This window comes from Drosophila sulfurigaster, chromosome 3, assembly GCF_023558435.1.
Source record: "Drosophila sulfurigaster albostrigata strain 15112-1811.04 chromosome 3, ASM2355843v2, whole genome shotgun sequence".
Taxonomy (NCBI): domain Eukaryota; kingdom Metazoa; phylum Arthropoda; class Insecta; order Diptera; family Drosophilidae; genus Drosophila; species Drosophila sulfurigaster.
Genome location: NC_084883.1, coordinates 3867862 through 3887165, shown reverse-complemented (window position 1 = coordinate 3887165; position 19304 = coordinate 3867862). Strand labels below are relative to the sequence as shown.

Genomic DNA, 19304 nt, shown 5'->3' with positions numbered 1-19304 from the left:
ACGTACCTACAGATGCCATTGATCGAAAGGATCATGTTGTATCGATAAGTCATTATTGCGAAATAATTGTCGATACTCAAGCGTGACTCTAGTTATCGGCAACTAGTTGTTTGATCATAACATAAATATATCAATATATTTAAGCTGTATTAAAATGTATATTTTAAATCCTTAATTTATTTCAAAATTTGTATTGAAAAATAACGTATGGATCAGATGGTTATTGATTTACTTTGTTTGAAAGTTTCTTAAGAAAGTTTCTTGGTAAGAACCAATACTAATTTGCTTCATACTTGTTTTTAAGCATCATAATTTACATTTGAGTCGCTGCAAACATTTCGCAGCAAATAAATTTAAATATTGTTTCGACTCTCACCCCAGCCCTGCCAACTCACCGTAAAATGCTCCTGTGGCATATCGTTTCGATCATTGTGATCTCCATTTATCGATTTAAGAAAAACCCCACAAACAAAGCCCGCTAATTACAATTTTTGATTTTATTGTAAAGGTATAGGTATAGTATATTACTTACGATTGTGAATAAATCATTTTAATGATGTCAGGATGATTTGATTTGTATACATTAAATACAAACAGAACAACAGTGAATTTATTTACAGTTTACATGGGATGATTGCGGCGTTTTAAGATTAATACTTATAACGTTATTACACAATTTTAAGAGATTTAACTAGCTTGCTTGTATGTCGATTCAATACAACATTAAAAAATAAGTTATTATTTTTAAATGATAAACAATTAAAATAACAGAATGCTTGTCAATAAAATTTGCTATTATGCATCATTCGCTATTATATGGGCGGATATTTAATAATAACCTACCAGAAATTCTTCTCTCAAGTAATTAAACGTTTAAATGTTTAAAATGATGCAAGAAATTCTATGTTGCAGTCACTGGGCCTAAGGTCATACTTTGTGGCTGGGGCATCCGAGGACGAATCATCATCGTTGCCTTCTTTAATGTGTAATCCCAGCCCCGCCAGCGGAACCAAACGATTCCCTGGCGCGCAGTCAAGTCCTGAGGATCATGCAGATATAGTCCATTAAGTCCACGGCCACATGATTTCCACCACCAGCCGCCCTAAAATATAAACAATTACTTTTGTAAATTTCATTGTGATTTGGGAATAATTAAAACGTAACTACCTTTAACATGCTTGCACAGTTGAGTGAGCTTCGATCGTTGTCTTTATTGTAAGTTGAAAATGGACTGTTATTTGAGCCATACCATGGATCATTTAGCGAATCTCCAGCATTTCCTTCGTATCCATCGATTTCAAGCTTGTAATAATCTGCCTCAGAGTGTATCTTAAAATGAGAGTACTGAGCATATCTGCGCAAAAAAAAAAACAAAATTATGAAATGGTTATACAATTATTTGTAAAAATAAACGTTTACTTACCGCTTGTTACCCTCAAAGTCTTCTAATTCGACTCGCAGTGCATATTCTTCGTTATTTGTCAGCATATAAATGTTTTCGTTGCCCAACCAAAATTCCTTTGCCGGCTCGCCAAATCCATTTTTGTAATCCGCCCAATCACGGTTGAAGTTTTCGCGTGGTTCCCCAAAGTCATCACGTCGTTGAATGACCTATGATTTTAAATTGCTCTAAGAAATGTACATTACAATAAAAATTAATAAAGCACTTACCGTCCAACCACCATCCGAAATGTTCTGTTCACAATACACCTTTAAAAACCAGTAAGTTGTTCCACGGATTTGCAGGTAAAACACTCCCGACTGTTTCATTCCAGCATTTAGAATGTCCACACAAGAGAAACCCTAAGTGACAAAATTACGAAAATATTCGTTTGGTAAAAGAAAAGACACTTAAATTACAACATTTGCCATTTGGATGTTCATTCATTCAAATTTAATATATATATTGTATACTCAAAAGTATAGCAAGAATGCTTCATTTGAGCAGCATAAGGGTTAAAAGATGGCGACCGAGAACATTGATGGCAGTATTTTTTCAATTGAGGTAATTGATATTTGTAAAGCTGGTCTCACTCACAAACATTTTAGTGTAAATAAAACGAATCTCAATGTTGTTGCAAATATTATATATTACATTTATATTTAACTTGCGATTAACACTCTGCAAGGAACAAGTTGTCGATGTAAAGAAAAGTTTAGTTTGGGGCCCTGGACTTAAGCCCGATCACATTGTGCTGCCGGCTCGATACTTTTTCATCCATGCAGTCGACGAGAGCGGAAAAAAGTAAACAATCATCGAATGCATAATTAATGCAAAACATTGTTATGACCGCCTTTTCTTTGCAGGTTTTCATCCCCCACGAATGCTAAGTTCAAAGTGCAAATAAAAGGCAATTCGCCGCATGGAAAATGCCGCTCCAACATCAATATTATTGATCGAGGCGATGGTTCAAATATTGTCCGCTATACGATTGGTGATTGGTGTGAAAATGTGGAGATTGATGTGCAATACAATAATTCGCATGTGGCACAATCCCCCTATTTTATACGAAACAAGGTCTACTCGGAACGTTGCTACTGTCCACAGGAACTCAATCTGTGGCTGCTCAACAATGATTGCTCCGATTTCTCGGCGGACAAACAGATCGCCTGGGACTTGCATTCGTTCAAGCGCGTCAATTTCAGCGCCATACGCGATAATCTATTGAAGCGTTACAATGCCCCTGAGAGTATTTCATTATGCCATTACGTGGTGAAGAACCAGGAGGTTTGGCGCAAATGCTATGGCAAATACACGGGCTTCAAGATGTTCATGGATGCCACATTGTCGGCCTTGGCACGCGTTGTCTACTTGCCAGACATGGAGTTCTACTTGAATCTCGGCGATTGGCCGCTGTCGAAGAAGGGCGGGCAGCAGCGCACCTCGGGTCCGTATCCGATCTTCTCTTGGTGTGGCAGTGACGACACCTACGACATAACATTGCCAACTTATGACATTACCGAGTCCACCATTGAGAATATGGGACGGGTTATGCTGGACATGTTGTCGGTGCAGAAGAGTGAATATCCCTGGGAGACCAAAGAGGAGAAGGCATTCTTTCGCGGTCGGGACTCACGGCGAGAGCGCTTACAATTGATTGATCTCGCTAGAAAGTATCCAGACCTGATCAATGCGTCAATAACCAATTTCTTTTTCTTTCGCAATGAGGAGGATAAATACGGTCCAAAGGTGCCGCACATTTCGTTCATGGATTTTTTCAGAGTACGTAACACACGAATAACGAGTTAATTGCGATTGTAACAATTAACAATACAATACAAAACAACAATTATGTAATAATTTGTATTATTTGCAGTACAAATATCAGCTAAATATCGATGGAGCTGTTGCAGCGTATCGTCTACCCTATTTACTGGCTGGCGGTTCCCTGGTCTTTAAACAAGATTCGCATTATTACGAGCATTTCTACAGCAAGCTGGTTGCCTACAAGCATTTTGTACCCATCAAGCGTGATTTGAGCGATGTAATCGAAAAAATAACATGGGCCAAAGAAAACGAGTCGCGCGTTAAGGAAATCGTGTCGACAGCACGCGCATTCGTTGAGGAGAATCTCATGCCACAACATATCTATTGTTACCACATGGTATTGTTTAAAGAGTGGAGCACGCGTCTTATAGCACCAGTCGATGTCTTTCCCGATATGGAGAAACTTAACTTTAGCCACACTTGCACCTGCAAGGAGAAGCAACTTAGAGACGAACTCTAAAGATCTTTGGAATCATCTTAACATGTAGATTTTTACATCTATATTTATTGAAGTATTTATGTCCACTGATTACATTGATTGTAGCTTTGGTGTCCCCTCATCACTCATTCCAGAATCTATCATAGTTTGTACACATCCACCATATTGATATACTTTTACAAGATATTAGAGAAATGTAAGTGAAGAAACATTTGACACGTTTCGGTTTCGTATTTTATGTACTTTTCTACAAATAAATGGAACTTAATAGGATATCTATATAGCATATAGAGCACATTGCGGTACAAATATTTCTAAAGTAAATAAAGACAATGTTCACTTTAAGATCATATCACAATTTTGGTAAAACAATTTCGAAAACGTGGCAATGAAACCAAGGATTGATAATATCAAACTGTATGCAGGTATTGGGTGGGTGTTTGTATTTGTTGCTAACTAAACACTTCACCGGTAATATTGTATCATTATTAATGTCTGGAATATACTGCATATATATTGCTATTTATCGTATATACGTTTGGCGAAACAGGTTTTAACCTAGAGCATAATAAGACGATAAATACTTGGTCTTCTTTCTCTTCGACTTAAATTATTTATTAATTAAGAAAGCAAAATTAGATAAATACTTTTATATACAACTTTCAAGAATTGTTAGTAGTATAATAGAAATCTGAAATTTTAGTTTGTCTTACCTTCACATCCTTTAGAGTAAAAATGTCACTGGTAAAAGTGTTGTTGACTACGGCTGGTTTATTTTTGACACTCGGAAAGATAATGCCACCCTTTCGGAAGGCTGATTTTGTGGGTGTGGCATTCCAGGAGGCAGTCGTTGCCGCCGTCGTCAGTGTTGCGTTTGAGGAGAAACCCAGAATATTGTTAATATTGGAACTAAAAGAATTCGACTGGCTGCTCGTGGACATGGCGGGTGTGGGAGTGCCCAAGGTCGGGTATGCTGTAGTCGAGCTGTTGCTCGCCGTTGTAGCAGTAGTGCGTGCTGTCGTTGAGGGCGTCGTGGGTGGCTCATTCAAGTCGGTCAGAGTCTCGTCAAGAACAGAATATCTAGTAAACAAGTGGAATTCAAAAGTAAATTATAGAAATAGGTAATAGGAGAACGTTTGGATTTATCAGAAAGCCAACCTGCTGGGGTCGTACTCGACCAGTCGATCGATGGTGGGATCGCCTAAGAGATCTGCATTGCTTGGTCGCTGGGCAAGCACTTGCACATCATCCTCCTGTTTCTTCAGACGCTTCTCCACCATGTCCAAATTGTTGATGATCAAATTGGTCTTGGCTTTCAGATCCTGATGGATTTCGCCAATAGCGCGCTCTTGCCGCTGCGTTTGCGTAAGCAGCGCATCCGATTTGGGCAGCAGATGGTCGACGGATGATTTGGTGCCCACAACAACGTCCCACACTTCATCCATTTTCTCCGACACGGAGACCATGGGACGCATCTGCTTGACCAGCGCATCAATTTTGCTGGACTTAATTGCGGGGAAAGCAGTTGTGGTCACATTGTAGCCGCTGTTTTGCTCATGATGATCCACGACAGCATCGTGGATGTCGTTCATCATGCGCAACATGCGGCCAATGTTTTCGGATTCGATATTTATATGGAACTGCAACTTCTTGTCAATGTTGTCAGTGGAGTCACGCAATTGATTGACTTCCGTTGAGACATGGGACATCACCTCAGCCGTCATTGCCTTTGTAATCTCAACAACATTCATGGTGATTGGCTTCTTCTCGCTTGCCTCGGCATTGAAGTCATCCACTTGCAAGAAATTGTTGTCGATTTGGGTCTTCAGCACTTCCAGTTTGCTATCAATGTCGCTAACTTTCTGGTCCAACTTCACCAGCCGGCTATCGAGTTGAAATGTGGGTGAAGAGGAGGAGGAGGCGGTCGACGCGGTGTTTGGTGTCTTTGGCACGTGAAACCCATCAACCGATTGAGCTCCCATTTCGGGCAATATGTAAACGACATTCGAAAGTTTGGAATCCAAACTGCTTAATTTCGACAGTGCCTCTTCCGTTTTTTCAACATTGTTGGTAACACGATGCTCCAAGGTCTCAATGTGTCCCATCAAATCTTCAACGGATCGACCCAGATTATCGATCCGCTTCAATTTACCCTCGAGCGTTGTGATAATTATTTCAAATATGCTTAGCAATTGTTGCTCTCTAGAATAGATTAAACGCAATGCAAGGTCGATTGAATAAGTTATGAGGCATGTGGCAGTGTTGTCAATTTGGCTATTTTCACGCCAAATGATTTATCAGACGCGTGTTATTCGAGTTGCATGTTTCATAAGAAATTCATTTTACTTGATTTCAAAAAACAGGTTAAGCCAAACCCCTTATTGTTCAATAAAATTTTACTATAAAAATAAAAATGATTGTGCTGTCAAAATTATTCAGAAATGCAATTTTTAGCGACCATTATATAGGTGCTTAAATTATTCAATAACATATTTTGAATAAGACAAACCCAACTAAATTCTTAAAACAAGATCTTCGATAAGAACAATCATCAGCAATTGTTCTCATCTAACTACAAATGAAAGTTTTGTATTGTGTTTTTGTTTTGCAACATTGTGCAAAGACTTCTCGACTACATTGTACCCTGTCATTCTGTCAGTCTAATAAAAAATGATCTTATGATGCTAATTAAGTAATCAATGTAAATTTTATGCATTTATCAATTATTTGCATGTATCCTGGTTTGAACGTCAGTAATTCTTTCCGGCCTGAATGCTTGCGTAACTTGACCACAAAGCAAAAAGAACAAAAAAAAAAAAGAAACGAAAAAAAAAACCAAAGCAGTCTCGCACATGTTCCGTTAGCCAAATAATTGAATGATATAAAAAGAATTTATAGCCAAAACAAGTTCTAACTGTTTAAGAACATATTAACATATTAATATTGAATACTAAAGAGACAATAATTCTTTTGCTATATATGGAGAAATCTTTAGCTACATAACATAACATGAGAACGATTTTAAAAAGATTTGTGATTAATCCCGGAGCTACTATTTTAGTCGCCTTTGTCACTCGTTAAATTAATCTAGTACTGAAGAATTGCGTCAAATCAAATTGTTTTATATGCTACAAAATGACACAACAAATAAATATTGTAGGTACACAAAAAAAAAGTAGTTTTTATGTGGCAACCGCGCAAATGTTGTTCGGAAATGAATTGGTGCAAGGGCATTTGAAAGAAAGGTATTGTTTAGATTAGCTGCGATTTATAAGCTTTGGCTTTGGAGTTACAAAAATTTAATAATTTGCATCACATTCACTTTGGTCCAAGCAAGCAACTTTGGTCGTAAACAGCAGTTTGGCTTTATTTGCCCATTTCCCACACTCTCGGGGCACAACAGACCGGTTTTCCACCAGTTAGTGGTGCTGTGTGCTAGCCAATCAACAAGCCAAGCCATTGCCAGTGCCTCCACGGTGCATGCACAAATGCTGCATACCCTGTAATCAGCATCATCTATGAGCGACAATTATAAACGTGTGGATAATCCAAAACTATAATCAATCGTAAAGCGATTACAACAGGACTATTAAACGTTTCGTCAATCTCTTAATTTCAGTTCATCATTCGTCTAGGCATAGCAAACTCTTTTTCATTTTTTTTTTTACCAAGATTAGAGCGTAGCGCGTGCGAAAAGTAACTCAGAACCAACAACAATGAGTGACCCTGACTTATTAAAGTTTTCTGACCCAGCGTTATTGAAATCTGTAACGTAATTTTGCGTATTTTATTTAACAAATAATGAGCATAATTTATTTAGCAAAAGTTGTCTACAAGGGATTGCAATGACTAGTAGTAGTAGAAGGTCTCCCTCCCAAGTTTGCTCTGTTTTCCACTGGAATCTACTCGAAATTGAACACGAGTATATGGCAAAATGTCTGAGGTCTGTTGTCTGCGTTAATCTGTAGAAGCTTACTTTGCAGCTTTTGTTATTTTCTTGTTGTGCTGTATTTGTTTAAACATTATCTATAACAATAACTTGACAGATAAGTTATATGCGAGTTGAGTACGATACGGGTATTGTGATGGTGATTAACAAAACGAGTTGCATGGAATAAAACGCATTGAATTACGAGTACACGAGTTGAGGTACGAGTGTAAGTAAGTACGAGTGCGAGTACGAGTATCTTACAAGTAAATGTATCTGCAGAGATGTAATGAATAGTTGTTGCTTATTTTCTTTTTCATTCATTCATAGCCATAGCCACAGCCATACGAATAGTTTGTGTGTGTGTTTATGGAAACTACAGTTAACCAGTGTGCAAAAACCAGTTTGTTGCCGCAATCTTTTGTTTTGACCATTTGATTTCACACAAAAGCTCACAAACAGTGCACACTCGCTGTGGTGAATTAATTAAAACCCAATACTGCACTGAATAGTACTATAAATTATACATATTTTAATACGTAAGAGTTGAGGAATGTCCTTAAGAGGAGGACTAAAACGGCATCATACAATTGACACCGCAAGAAGTTGTAAATGATGGTAAATACTTCATACTGCTATGTGATAATTTAAAAACTTAGTATTGATTTACTATGTTTAAAAACGTAGTATTGAAATACAATGTTTATACACTATCATACCTATCATATATATTTAATTAAAGCTGTAAATGATGCCAGTATTATCAAACGTCAGCTATTTAAGGCAATCATCGAGTTTTTCTTTTTTGGTTAACTATTTTTTATAATTTAGACAAAAAATCATACTACTAAAATTTAAAAAGATTTTATATTTTAATAGTACGAGATTCCTAGATTTGATTTATTTTCTAGGGAAATTAACAAAGTCTTACTGATTAGAGATTTTTTTATAAATATTTTTCATTAAATAAAGCTAACTTTAAGGCAGTCATGAAAAGTTTTAAACACTACAACGTTTAACTATTCGAGCGTTCACTGTACCTACGATGCCAGGCCAAGCTTGGGGCCACTCTTAACTACTGTGTCTCCCCCTGTGGGGCAACTAATGCAGCTTCACTATCAATGCTATAAAATTGTGTAAAAATAAAAAGACGTAAAACAAAACAAAAAACGAAAATAAAAAAAGATTTGCAAACGTGTGTGTAAAACGTACATCGATTTACATACTTATGCAGCATAATCGAAAATTTAAAGAAATACACATAAAATAAAACTAAGAGAAAAAAAACCTTACCTTGTTCGCAAGTTTCCATTGCGCGTTGAGTTTAACGTTTTTGCAGCAAGCTTAAAGCTTGCAGCAGCGCCACCCCCTCCGACGCCCCCTCCACCACCACCACCGCCTCCGCCACTATTTATTTGGCTGGCGCTCGTTCGTGGCAACGCCAAGCGTAGATTTGAATTTCCATTGCCTGCAATGGAGCGCAGAGCGCCGCCACCAGCAGCAGCAGCAGCATAGTTGGAGTTGGAGTTGGAATTGGAGTTGCTGGTTGCCGCCGCAACGCCCGAATAATGTGTGCTGCTGGTTGTCGAGTAGACGATATTTGCGATCAGCAGAATGGCCGTTGTGGCAGACAGCCGGCCACTGAACCGCGTCTGGAAGGCTACCATTGCCATTTTACCACGACGACGGCGACGACGACGACGGACGACGGTCCACGTTGTAGCCAGGCCAATTCGGACTCTGGCCGTATTTTGTTTCGTTGAGTTATTAAGTTAAGTTAAGTTATAGATAATTTGCAGTCACGCTGTGTTGTTGTTTATATATGGTACACACACTTAAACACACTCACACTCACATGCATGTACTCTCCTTTCTTCGGCCCCTTTGTCATAAAACAATGATTCAACTGACTTTCAAATTAGAAATACCAAAAAATAACACAAAACAAATAAACAAAGAGAAAAGAAAGATAGATGGATATCTAAGTGTATTGTGTATGTATGCAATTAAATCAAATATTTCATGAATTTGCGAGAAGACACTTTAATACGAAGTATATGTAGTATGTTAATCAACACGGATTGCATTGTTAATTGGTTAATAGGTTTTAATCAAATTATACCATACACAATATGCGTTTCAAATTTTTAAATCGAATGCCTCTTAGACGATGCTTTGATGATCACTAGTACAAAAAATACATACAATTGATATAAGAGCACAACAATTATATTTCAATGTTTTGATTACAACATATTTTTTCCAGTTTGACCTTTATGGAGTGTTTAATGTTTTGAAGCACAAGTTGTGAATTGTTTAATGTACACATGTATGTATGTATGGATGTGTATATGTGTAATAATATGTACACAACATGCCTTCACATGCACATTCTCTTATTTAAATTTCTGCAAGCTCGATTGGTCCATCCGATGTTCGATGTCGAAAAGACTTTTTATTTTAGTTTTTATTTATTATAGTGGGGTGTCGTTGTTTGGTGGTGGTACACACTTAATTGCACATGAGGAATTATAATGTTTTTCTGTTTGTTTCCTTTTTTTTCCCCGCTGGTGATATTAAATAAATCACAACCGAACATAACCGTAGGTGAAACTTTTCTGTATACGAGACGTGCTTAGATCTCGATTTGTCTGAGCTACAATGCAGCTTGTTGAAAGTTCGGCCCTAATTAACGGAACAGCAAATCGTAGCTTTACAACACACCGCAGAAACTCACCACACACGAGAGCAAAAGTGGAACTCGTTTACTGTGCTTAACGAAAGTGAGAGTGGTTTTTGCAGCAGTAATACAAGTATGTATGCACTCGCATTGCTCTGTCGTCGGTATATTTATGTAAGTAGCCAGTAAAAAAAAACATTCAGTATGCATTTAAATATATACTATACTTACATGTGTATCATAGCGCAGTATAAGACTAACGAATATATTAAAACTCCCCCCACAACAGCGGCGTCAACTGCACACGATTGTCATCTTTCTCAAAATATTTATCTTCATTGTGATTTGAGCTTTTTGATTTGCAGTCATTTGAAAACGTGTTTTATTCATTTCTTTTCAATTCCTGTTTCTATCGAATTAATGTTTGGATTATTAGGCGGCGCATAGAAAGTGTAAATATTTAAATATTATGCAATAGTTAACGAACTTACATAATTATGTAAGCCGCCCCTAAATACATACAAAAACCTGAATATTCATGACAATCTGAAAAATAAAAATCTTGTTGCATACTTTTGCAAGTTTGTTTGAAAAAACGACCCCACAAAGTATGCAAGCAAAATTTTTAAAACGCCCTAAAGCATTTTAATATTTTATTGTACCTCTTTGAAGCATTCTAACTTCATTAATCAAAAATTGTATCAACTTAAATAAATAAAAAATAAAATTAAATTCGCATTATTTATTTTCCTAGAAAATAATGAAAATAAGACACGATTTTTCATTTACAATATTGGTTGTATTTTTTTTTTATTAATATCGTATATCATATATTTTAAGTAATTTTTTCGCGCTGACTTCTCTGCTGTGATATTCAAAAACTTACTTTCTGGACTTTTTCTTTTTTTTTAGTATTTTATTTTTTTTTTTACTTTTTACATCTTTCCGCTTATCACTTTTTACCGATTCTGTCGACGAAGCCTTTTTTAAGATCTTTTCTTTTTTGAGTTTTTTATCTTTTCTTCTCTTATTGTCGCCTTGATCTGAAGATTGAGAAGTACCATCCCGCTTCAAAGAATTATCGAATTTTGATACCTTATTACTAGAAGAATTGTTTTCGTCAAACTTTCGGAAAGGGTTATCTGGACGAACGGGCTTTGATGGCCTCGAAGCAATTGACGCAATCAAGCGGGATTCTCCTGATTTGGCTCTCCTATAAGGGCTACGATCTGATTCATAATTTCGCTTATCACTTTTAGTGCCAGATGTTGATGACTTGTCCTTGTTTTGGGATTTATATTTGTTGGAATCCGAATAATTTGAATCTCTGCGTGATATACTTATCACTTCCCTTTCGGTCGACTTACGATTTCTTTGATCATCAAATCTTCTTTCAATTGCCACAACACGTTCTTTGGAATCCTTCTCACGTTTTCTGGAACTGTAACTAGAAGAACTGTATTTGTATCGGTCGCGACTTGACTTTCTCTCCGAGTTCTCCCGACGATCGCGATCATTCTTCGAGCGATCTGATGAGTAATTGCGTTCGTTAACAACTTTATTGCCTAGCCTTTCTTTGACGGATTTATTAGTGCTAGCCTTGGGGGAATGAGAACGATCTCGTTCGCGTTCACGATCGCGATCACGGTCTCGATCACGTTCACGTTCACGATCCTTATGATCGTTTTTTACTGTAATGGAACGATCCTTGCTACTGCGCTTCGCATCAATGACAACTTTAAACTCGACCGGTCGTATAGCGTTAATAGCTTTTGCAAAAATTGCATGTTCCGCTTTACGAAGAACATCAGATGTTATTTCCGAATGATCTTGCATTTTATTACAGGCCACTTTTCTACTGGGATCTAAGAAATTACTGTTTAAATTACTATCATCTAACTCCCACTTTGAAATTTTAATATCATTCATTTCATGAATTGAGGAATTATGTTCTCTATTTAAATCGTGATCTGTCATCTCGATGCTAAGAATTGAATCATTTCGTTTTAATGTTTCAAGCTCAATGCAATCCGAAATATTTTGCAGTAAATCATTTGAATTAAATTCAGCGCTTTCATTACATGGATCCATTGGGGCATCGAGGTTCAAGCCTTTCTCAGACGCGGATGCGGACTCAACGCTTTCTGAGTAGACCTTCTTAACTTTATCCCTTTTCTCCTTTTCCTTATCCTTCTCCTTCTTATCTTTCTTGTTTTTCTTGCGTTCCGATTTTTCCTTTTTCTTCTTTTTCCGATCTTTCGACTGCAGATTATTTTCTTTTCCTGTATTACTGCCGGTCTCCAAACGATCATGTGGTTTTACAATATTTGTTTTATTTTCCGGGTTAAATGACAGCTCGCTCTGGTGCTTGTCCATAACCAACGAATGGGAATCCTTTTCATTTCTCTCAGGTGTTTTTGGAGATCTATCAAACAAATCAGGACCTTCGATTTTTGCAATTTTCGCAGTCTTTGACTTTGAGGGTGGCGTAAGGCTTTTGGAACTATGTTCATCGGTTTTGGTATCTTGAGTCTTACTGGAGGGTCTTTGTCTCTTGCGCGAATGATGATCGTCCTCTGCATTCCTGACGATATCATGATCAACAGGCTTCTTATTTCGGTCTCTATCATTATCAGCAATGTTTTCAATCGGCAACGATTCAAACCCAGGCGGCGGCGGTTCCACAGTATCTGGTTTCGATCCATATAGAGGTTTGGGCAACGACTTTTCTCTTAATCTTTGTTTATGACCTTGTTTTGGCGATGGAGAACGTCGATGCACATACCTGCAATTAAAGATTAGTAATAAATAAAATTTTATGAAAACATTCAATGGAAGATAATGAATAATGGGCGGCTAAGACAAATTTTCCATTTGACTTGTTACGCATTGGGGCAGTCTACATTTTTTTTGGTAAAGTGTGGTTTTTTTACGATATCCATTTAAGAAAGGAATTCTATAAGGATATGTAATGTATTTACACTCAATATTTGTTAGATAATTATGCGAAATTTGTTTATTAAAACGAAAACCCCATTTACTGCAACAAAAAAAGTGAACGTTTCAGTCAATATTGGATTCGATATCAAAACCATAAAAACGCTGCCAGGTGATGAACAGATTATCCATAATGAACGTTATCCGTTTAATGCTATTTAATTCGATAGGAATTTTGGAGAAGAAAAGGTAAAACTCTGTCCTTAATAAACATCATTTTAAAGTCTCATCTGGAAATATAGACAAGATAAAGGTATATCTCCGCATCGAATCCTTTCTTTAAAAAATTGGTACGAGCAAAAAAAAAAAAAATTTGAACCACTGTTCCTGCTCCTTTCCAGATAAATTCCGTGAATTGCACTTCAAAAAAAGGATTCGTGCCTTCAAGAACTGCTCCAATTATTCTGCAGAAAAGTCATTAAAGCTTATTATTCATTTTTGTCTTTAATACCGATATTCTATACTCCTGTGTCTGTTTGCTAATTAAAAGATATTATAATATATAATGCAATGAAGGTCAAGAAAAAATATGTTCTTTACGTATTATTCTGTACGAAGCATCATGCTCTATGTGACATTCCTAATGCAATAAACATTAAAATCTTCACAGAATAGATTACTTAAAATTCATCTTTTATAAAGGTTGAAGGTTATATCACAAGCGGACAGACGACAGACAAATCAACAAAATGCTGATAAAAGAATTATGTATATCAAAGTATATGCTTATAAAATGGTAGAATATTCATAAATTAATTGTGAACGATGTTATCCAAATTACGAAGTCTTACTGTAATAACGAAAAATTACTTATCCTTCTCTACCTAAATATTTAAAATTCAGGTAACTCAGGGAAGTAGATAATTCACATAAATTATTTTATTTTTTGTTTTTCTTTTTTACGTTTTTTGATCAATTTACTATCCACATTAAAATAATGTCGTTTCTCATCTGTCGTATGGATGAAAACGGAATAAAGATATTTTCATAAATACCCTTCTTATGTAAGTATAAAATCTGCTAAATTAGAGTTTCTTTGGTAGTGTGGTTTATCACAGAATATTATCCCAGGTGTTTAGTGTCTTGTTGTCTTGGGTGGAAGACATTATAATGTAATGTAAATTATATTAAATCTCTAGTATATAAGAATATATCTTAGTGTATAGAATAACCTCTTCTTCTTGTCACTTGGTGAATTGGATCCAGGGCTTGAATGGCGTACAAGACGACTTGGTCGTCCTCGCTCATAACTGTATTCACGTTTCCGTTCCCGAGATCGTGGTCGCTTCTCCTTATTGCTCATTTCCCTGGACGAACCTCGGTCATATATTAAGGACTTGAAGCGATGTCTCGGTCGTCCAGGAGATCGTGATCTGTGATGGCCTGGACTACGCCGACGTTCCACTTTTTGCTTTTCTTTCTCCTTCATGATTCTGTTGAACGCTTCAAGTGGATCGTCTATGAGTCTGCAAATATAATTATACAGTTAATTATCAGACATTAAAAAAAAAGGTAATTTTTATTTAATTTTAATTTTCCAATGTTTGCAGTCAACAACATTTTGGGGAAACTTACCCAGTGCCAACTTTAGCTGCAACTCCTTGATAAATGGAAGCCAAATTCGATGATTGAAATGTTTGCGAAGGATTTATATTCATGTTTCCAGGCGGAATATAAGGTGCATTTATTTGATGCACAGGTTGATTTTGATAGTGACCGAAACTAGAAAAAAATTAAAAATATGATTAGAAATATGTTTATTTAATAATAATTTACTACTTCAGAATAGGCATCTTTTTTATAATTTATTCCCAAAAAATTTTAGATCAGTAACAAGGTTATTTTAAATTTATACTTTTTTGCCTAATTTTTTTTGCTAAATTAAAATCAAACTTAAATATAATTCTATTATCCTATGTAATTTACACACATTTATAAACGTTTATTTTTATGTCTGTCGAATAAATAGTAACAATTAAATTGCACTCACCTCATCGGTGGCCTGTGTTGTATATTATTATATCCATTATTGTAAGGCGCCATATGTTGATGCATTGCCGGTAATCGAGGCATTTGCATATATGGAGGTTTATATATACCCATCCGGTGATCTTGCTCAGGATTCATTACCGGCTTATCGCGCTGATCATTCATATTATGATTTGGATATTGCGGCTTATGATGAGTGCCAACTGGCGTAGGCAAAAGGCTTCGTTCTTGCTTCACATCACTTTTAGGATAGTTGCTTTGCGGTTTCATATCCAAATCCGATTTATATTCATAATTGTGATCACGACGTTGCATTACGTTATTACCATGCGACTTTTGTGAATATGAAGGGATAGCCTTAAAGAATTAGAATGAATCATTACAATATACATTTTCAATTTTTCGCTAATAATAAAACATACCTCCTCTTTCACGGCATCGGCCATATTTGTGGTAGTTTCAATCAATTTTTGAGGCATTTTGATTGTTATGTTATCCTCGAAGTCTGAATCATTATCTTTTTTGATTGGGTCAATACTATTTATGTTTGAGGCTTCAGTGGCATCATCTTCCCCTCCATCCTCTTCTTCGTCCTCTTTTTCCTCTGTTTCTAGTTTATTTTCCTCCGGCTCATTCTGAGGTTCCTCATCCTGTGTTTGACTTGATTCTTCCGGAAGCTCAGCTGCAATATCGTCCTCCTTTTTTTCAGCTGGTGGTGTTGCTTTGCTAACTGCAATATTATAAAGACCTAGAATTACAAATGGTCTACATAGTTACTTATTATTGGAAAATGCTTACCAGGTTTATAGGCAGCTAACTTGTAGCCAGATTCATTTTTAAAGACGTTTACAGAGTTCCTTAAAAATCGATTTGGAATCAAAGAACCTGGCGAACAGTTTTTCTCTTTACAATCTGGGCACTCGCTATCTTCGGACTCCAGCAACGAAGTACGTACACCTAATATAAAATATTTTCAATAGTAATTGTAAACAATTAAAAAATGCATTTTTCTTACAGTCATCGCAAAAAGAACTTCCGCAACAGGGAATCATAACGGCATCAACAAAAATGTTTCGACAAATTCCACATATCAAATCTTCTGGGATTTCTTGCTCCTTTTCAGTGGACATTAAATATTTTGATGCCTCTGGTTCAATTGATCTGATATCGAAAAAAAAATCATTAGAAATTTGAAACTATAAAATAAATAAGATCTAATTCTTACATTTCCGGCTTGCCCCTAAATGAGCGGGGAATCCCCGTAGTTCTCTTCACTTCATATTGTTCCTTCCCCCCAGCAAACGTACAATTCTTAATCCAGTGACCACCTCGCTTACATTTGTTACAGCGATAAGAAGCCGGCACCTCACCAACTTGCGACTGTCCCTTAATGCGATGGTATCTGGAAAAATATTATAAATTAATCATTATTATTAACTAAATAGTATTCGTATTAAGTATAACATTGTATATAACAAAGTTTAATAGTATTAGCATTAATGATATAACATAGTTTACGCATAGATTAAATATTATTATTATAGGCATCTATATTATTTTTATATCATAAGTATCCGTTACAACTACTGTTTTTCTGATATTGTAAAAGGCTAGATACACAAATTTTGGTAGAAATACTGAGATGGTATAAAATCTTGCCACACCGTCTAACTATCGAACAGGCTAAATTGTATTGTCATATGGATAGAGATTAGATGATCATGATTCTGAAGAAAGTATTTAAAGTAGTAGCACCAGTTAATTTGCTATATAGCCTTAAAATCTATAAACTTCTGTACTTTGCATACTTCTTAAAACTCACGTTTTAGGATCATAATCCGCAGTGCTCTGCATCATCATAGCTTGAATTTTTTTCCTCTTCGCTTCCTTGCATTTTAAATAGATCCATATTTAAATTTTCCGTCTTATTTGTGGGCGCCGCTGCAACTGTATTTTCTGCGGCTGGATCCCATCCTTTTTTAACGGGATGTGCAATCGGAATCCGAGAAATGATCAAAGTGGTGTTTTTTGGTATTAAGAAGTTATCATCTTTATACTCTATAAGAAAAAAATGTTATTAACTCATAAAAATCGTGAAAAAAAAAATAGGTCGCCCTTACCTTCTTTATTTTGTGCATTTGTAATTTGAAGATCGAAATCGATAATTTTTCCCAACCGTTTCTGCTGTATGATCTCTCTTTTTAAATCCGCAACCGATATATGCAGACCATCGAAGGTAATTGTATCGAAATGAAGGGTACTCTTAAACTTGTAGTGAACCGACATTTTGACTTTTGTCTATCTGAAAAAAGGGAAGCAGTCAATAATTACTATTGGATTAATGACAAGTAAAGCGAATTATGTTTACATTAATGTATGACCGACTAAATTATACCCTACAACACACGGTATTTGTATAACCTCACAAGTATTTGCACTCACAAAATAGCTTTGCCAACCACTTAAATACACACATAAACAAACACGTTGCCAACGCAAGTTAGAAGGTGTCTTGTCTCTATATTAATTGTTTAATATATATTATTACACTTTAGAATCGATTAAATGTTTTTAAATACCAACTAAAGATTCTTCAATTCAAAAAAGAACTTAATTACAACAAACGTAGCGTTCACACGGTGTCATTTCCCCGAGGATGTGTTTGCCGGTTGTCTTTACGTACCGATTACCCACCCGGCGACCCCGATTACGATAAATAAGGAATTTGTCTCCAATTACTTTTGTTATTGTCAGTAAATCTTGTACAAGTTATTTATTTTCACTAAAAACTTACACAAAGCACCAAAAGATGAAAATTATAACTGTATTGTAGATTGGTTGACTTTGTATTGACACACAAATATTTTTTTTTATGTATTTCGAAAGACAAAACGAAGCCAGTTAAAACACACAACTATGTACATATATGTAACATTCACACATACATATGTATATTTGGATGCATGTGCGTTTGTATGCGCAAAACATGAAATATAAGGCATATTAAATGCTTTTATGACATCAACATTTTTAATATTCACGTACGTATTTAGTTCACAAGCGGTATGCACTTATTTTCTATATTTGCTTGCTTCTGGTATGTTTAATACATTGGTAGATGGGAATATACGTATATTTTCCGAACATATATCGCAGGAACACACAAGCACACGTCTAAGTGGATGCATGCTTGATCGGTGTACAAAAATTAATTGCTTTTAGGCATCACTTATATTCTTGCAATACTTACACTTTTTACACGCTAGTAATTAGCATATCACAACAGGTCTAATGTTTTTCCAACAATATGATAAGATTGAATTATATTATCATTTTTAGATTTGTCACTAGAGATGGGAATAACTCTATCGATACATCGTTTGAAATGTTTGTGGAGGCTGCTTAAAATCGATGTTTTACGGCTAAAATCGATATTTGCAGCAGATACAGCAGATAGCATATATTTATTATTGAAAAAGAGAAAAATTATTTTTCTCTTTCTCTAAGTTCAGTACTTATATTTTCTCTAAAATATATATACATGTACTCAAAATTTGAACATCCCATTACCAAACGGTAACATTTGAGTGTGGCCACTTTCACGCAAAAGATGTAAATAAACTTTTATAACTTAATTTTAAACCAGAAATTAAGAAGTTTAAGATTGGTGATATTTTCCAATTTTAATAATTGAGGCGCGGGCTTATCGTGAAGATATCGTGTGGTGAACTTTATTTTGATTTCACCTCGATAAATTATCACACGGCTGAAAAACAAATCAAAGATTTATGGCACATATTTTCACATATGTTACGCATCTGATTAAATATAAAAGTAATCTGAAAAATATAGAGAAATATGAAGTTTTGATATTGCACGGTTTGTACTTCAATTCAACCGATAAGAAAATCGAAAAATCAATTCATACATAATGGAAAATCCATGCTATACGTGCTGCTAACTTGTAGTCTTATCACTTTGTGGCAAGGCCTTTGTAAACAAG

At 35.7% G+C, this 19304-nt stretch overlaps 3 protein-coding genes across 3 annotated transcripts; 1 reads left to right on the top strand and 2 right to left on the bottom strand.

Moving 5' to 3' along the window:
* Nucleotides 1–516: 516 nt before the first annotated feature.
* On the bottom strand, nt 517–10274 carry LOC133845498 (fibrinogen alpha chain). The gene is made up of 8 exons (XM_062279970.1): nt 10147–10274; nt 8929–9545; nt 4866–5909; nt 4421–4787; nt 1672–1803; nt 1424–1611; nt 1168–1354; nt 517–1102 (listed from the first exon to the last, which is right to left on the bottom strand). Exons 2-8 carry the CDS (start codon nt 9306–9308, stop codon nt 902–904), a joined length of 2499 nt encoding a protein of 832 aa, XP_062135954.1. The 5' UTR covers nt 9309–9545; nt 10147–10274; the 3' UTR covers nt 517–901.
* On the top strand, nt 2024–4065 carry LOC133845499 (protein O-glucosyltransferase 2-like). The gene is made up of 3 exons (XM_062279971.1): nt 2024–2245; nt 2308–3223; nt 3318–4065. Exons 1-3 carry the CDS (start codon nt 2070–2072, stop codon nt 3726–3728), a joined length of 1503 nt encoding a protein of 500 aa, XP_062135955.1. The 5' UTR covers nt 2024–2069; the 3' UTR covers nt 3729–4065.
* An 898-nt stretch (nt 10275–11172) lies between the features above and the next one.
* On the bottom strand, nt 11173–18702 carry LOC133845497 (uncharacterized). Its single transcript, XM_062279969.1, is given in 12 exon segments — nt 11173–13100; nt 14485–14778; nt 14888–15034; nt 15303–15658; nt 15724–16031; nt 16100–16258; nt 16317–16462; nt 16527–16703; nt 17124–17173; nt 17175–17359; nt 17422–17603; nt 18552–18702. Coding segments are annotated over 11 exon segments (3891 nt in total). The 5' UTR covers nt 17588–17603; nt 18552–18702; the 3' UTR covers nt 11173–11197.
* Between the last annotated feature and the right edge of the window lie 602 nt (nt 18703–19304).

Coding starts and splice junctions, on each gene's coding strand:
- LOC133845499 (XM_062279971.1), top strand. CDS start 2,070: ATGTTGTTGCAAATATTATATATTACATTTATATTTAACTTGCGATTA. Junction 2,246..2,307: donor GTCGACGAGAGCGGAAAAAA/GTAAACAATCAT, acceptor TTTTCTTTGCAG/GTTTTCATCCCCCACGAATG. Junction 3,224..3,317: donor CGTTCATGGATTTTTTCAGA/GTACGTAACACA, acceptor TATTATTTGCAG/TACAAATATCAGCTAAATAT.
- LOC133845498 (XM_062279970.1), bottom strand. CDS start 9,308: ATGGCAATGGTAGCCTTCCAGACGCGGTTCAGTGGCCGGCTGTCTGCC. Junction 5,910..8,928: donor AATGGAAACTTGCGAACAAG/GTAAGGTTTTTT, acceptor AATCTATTCTAG/AGAGCAACAATTGCTAAGCA. Junction 1,355..1,423: donor GACTTTGAGGGTAACAAGCG/GTAAGTAAACGT, acceptor TTTTTTGCGCAG/ATATGCTCAGTACTCTCATT.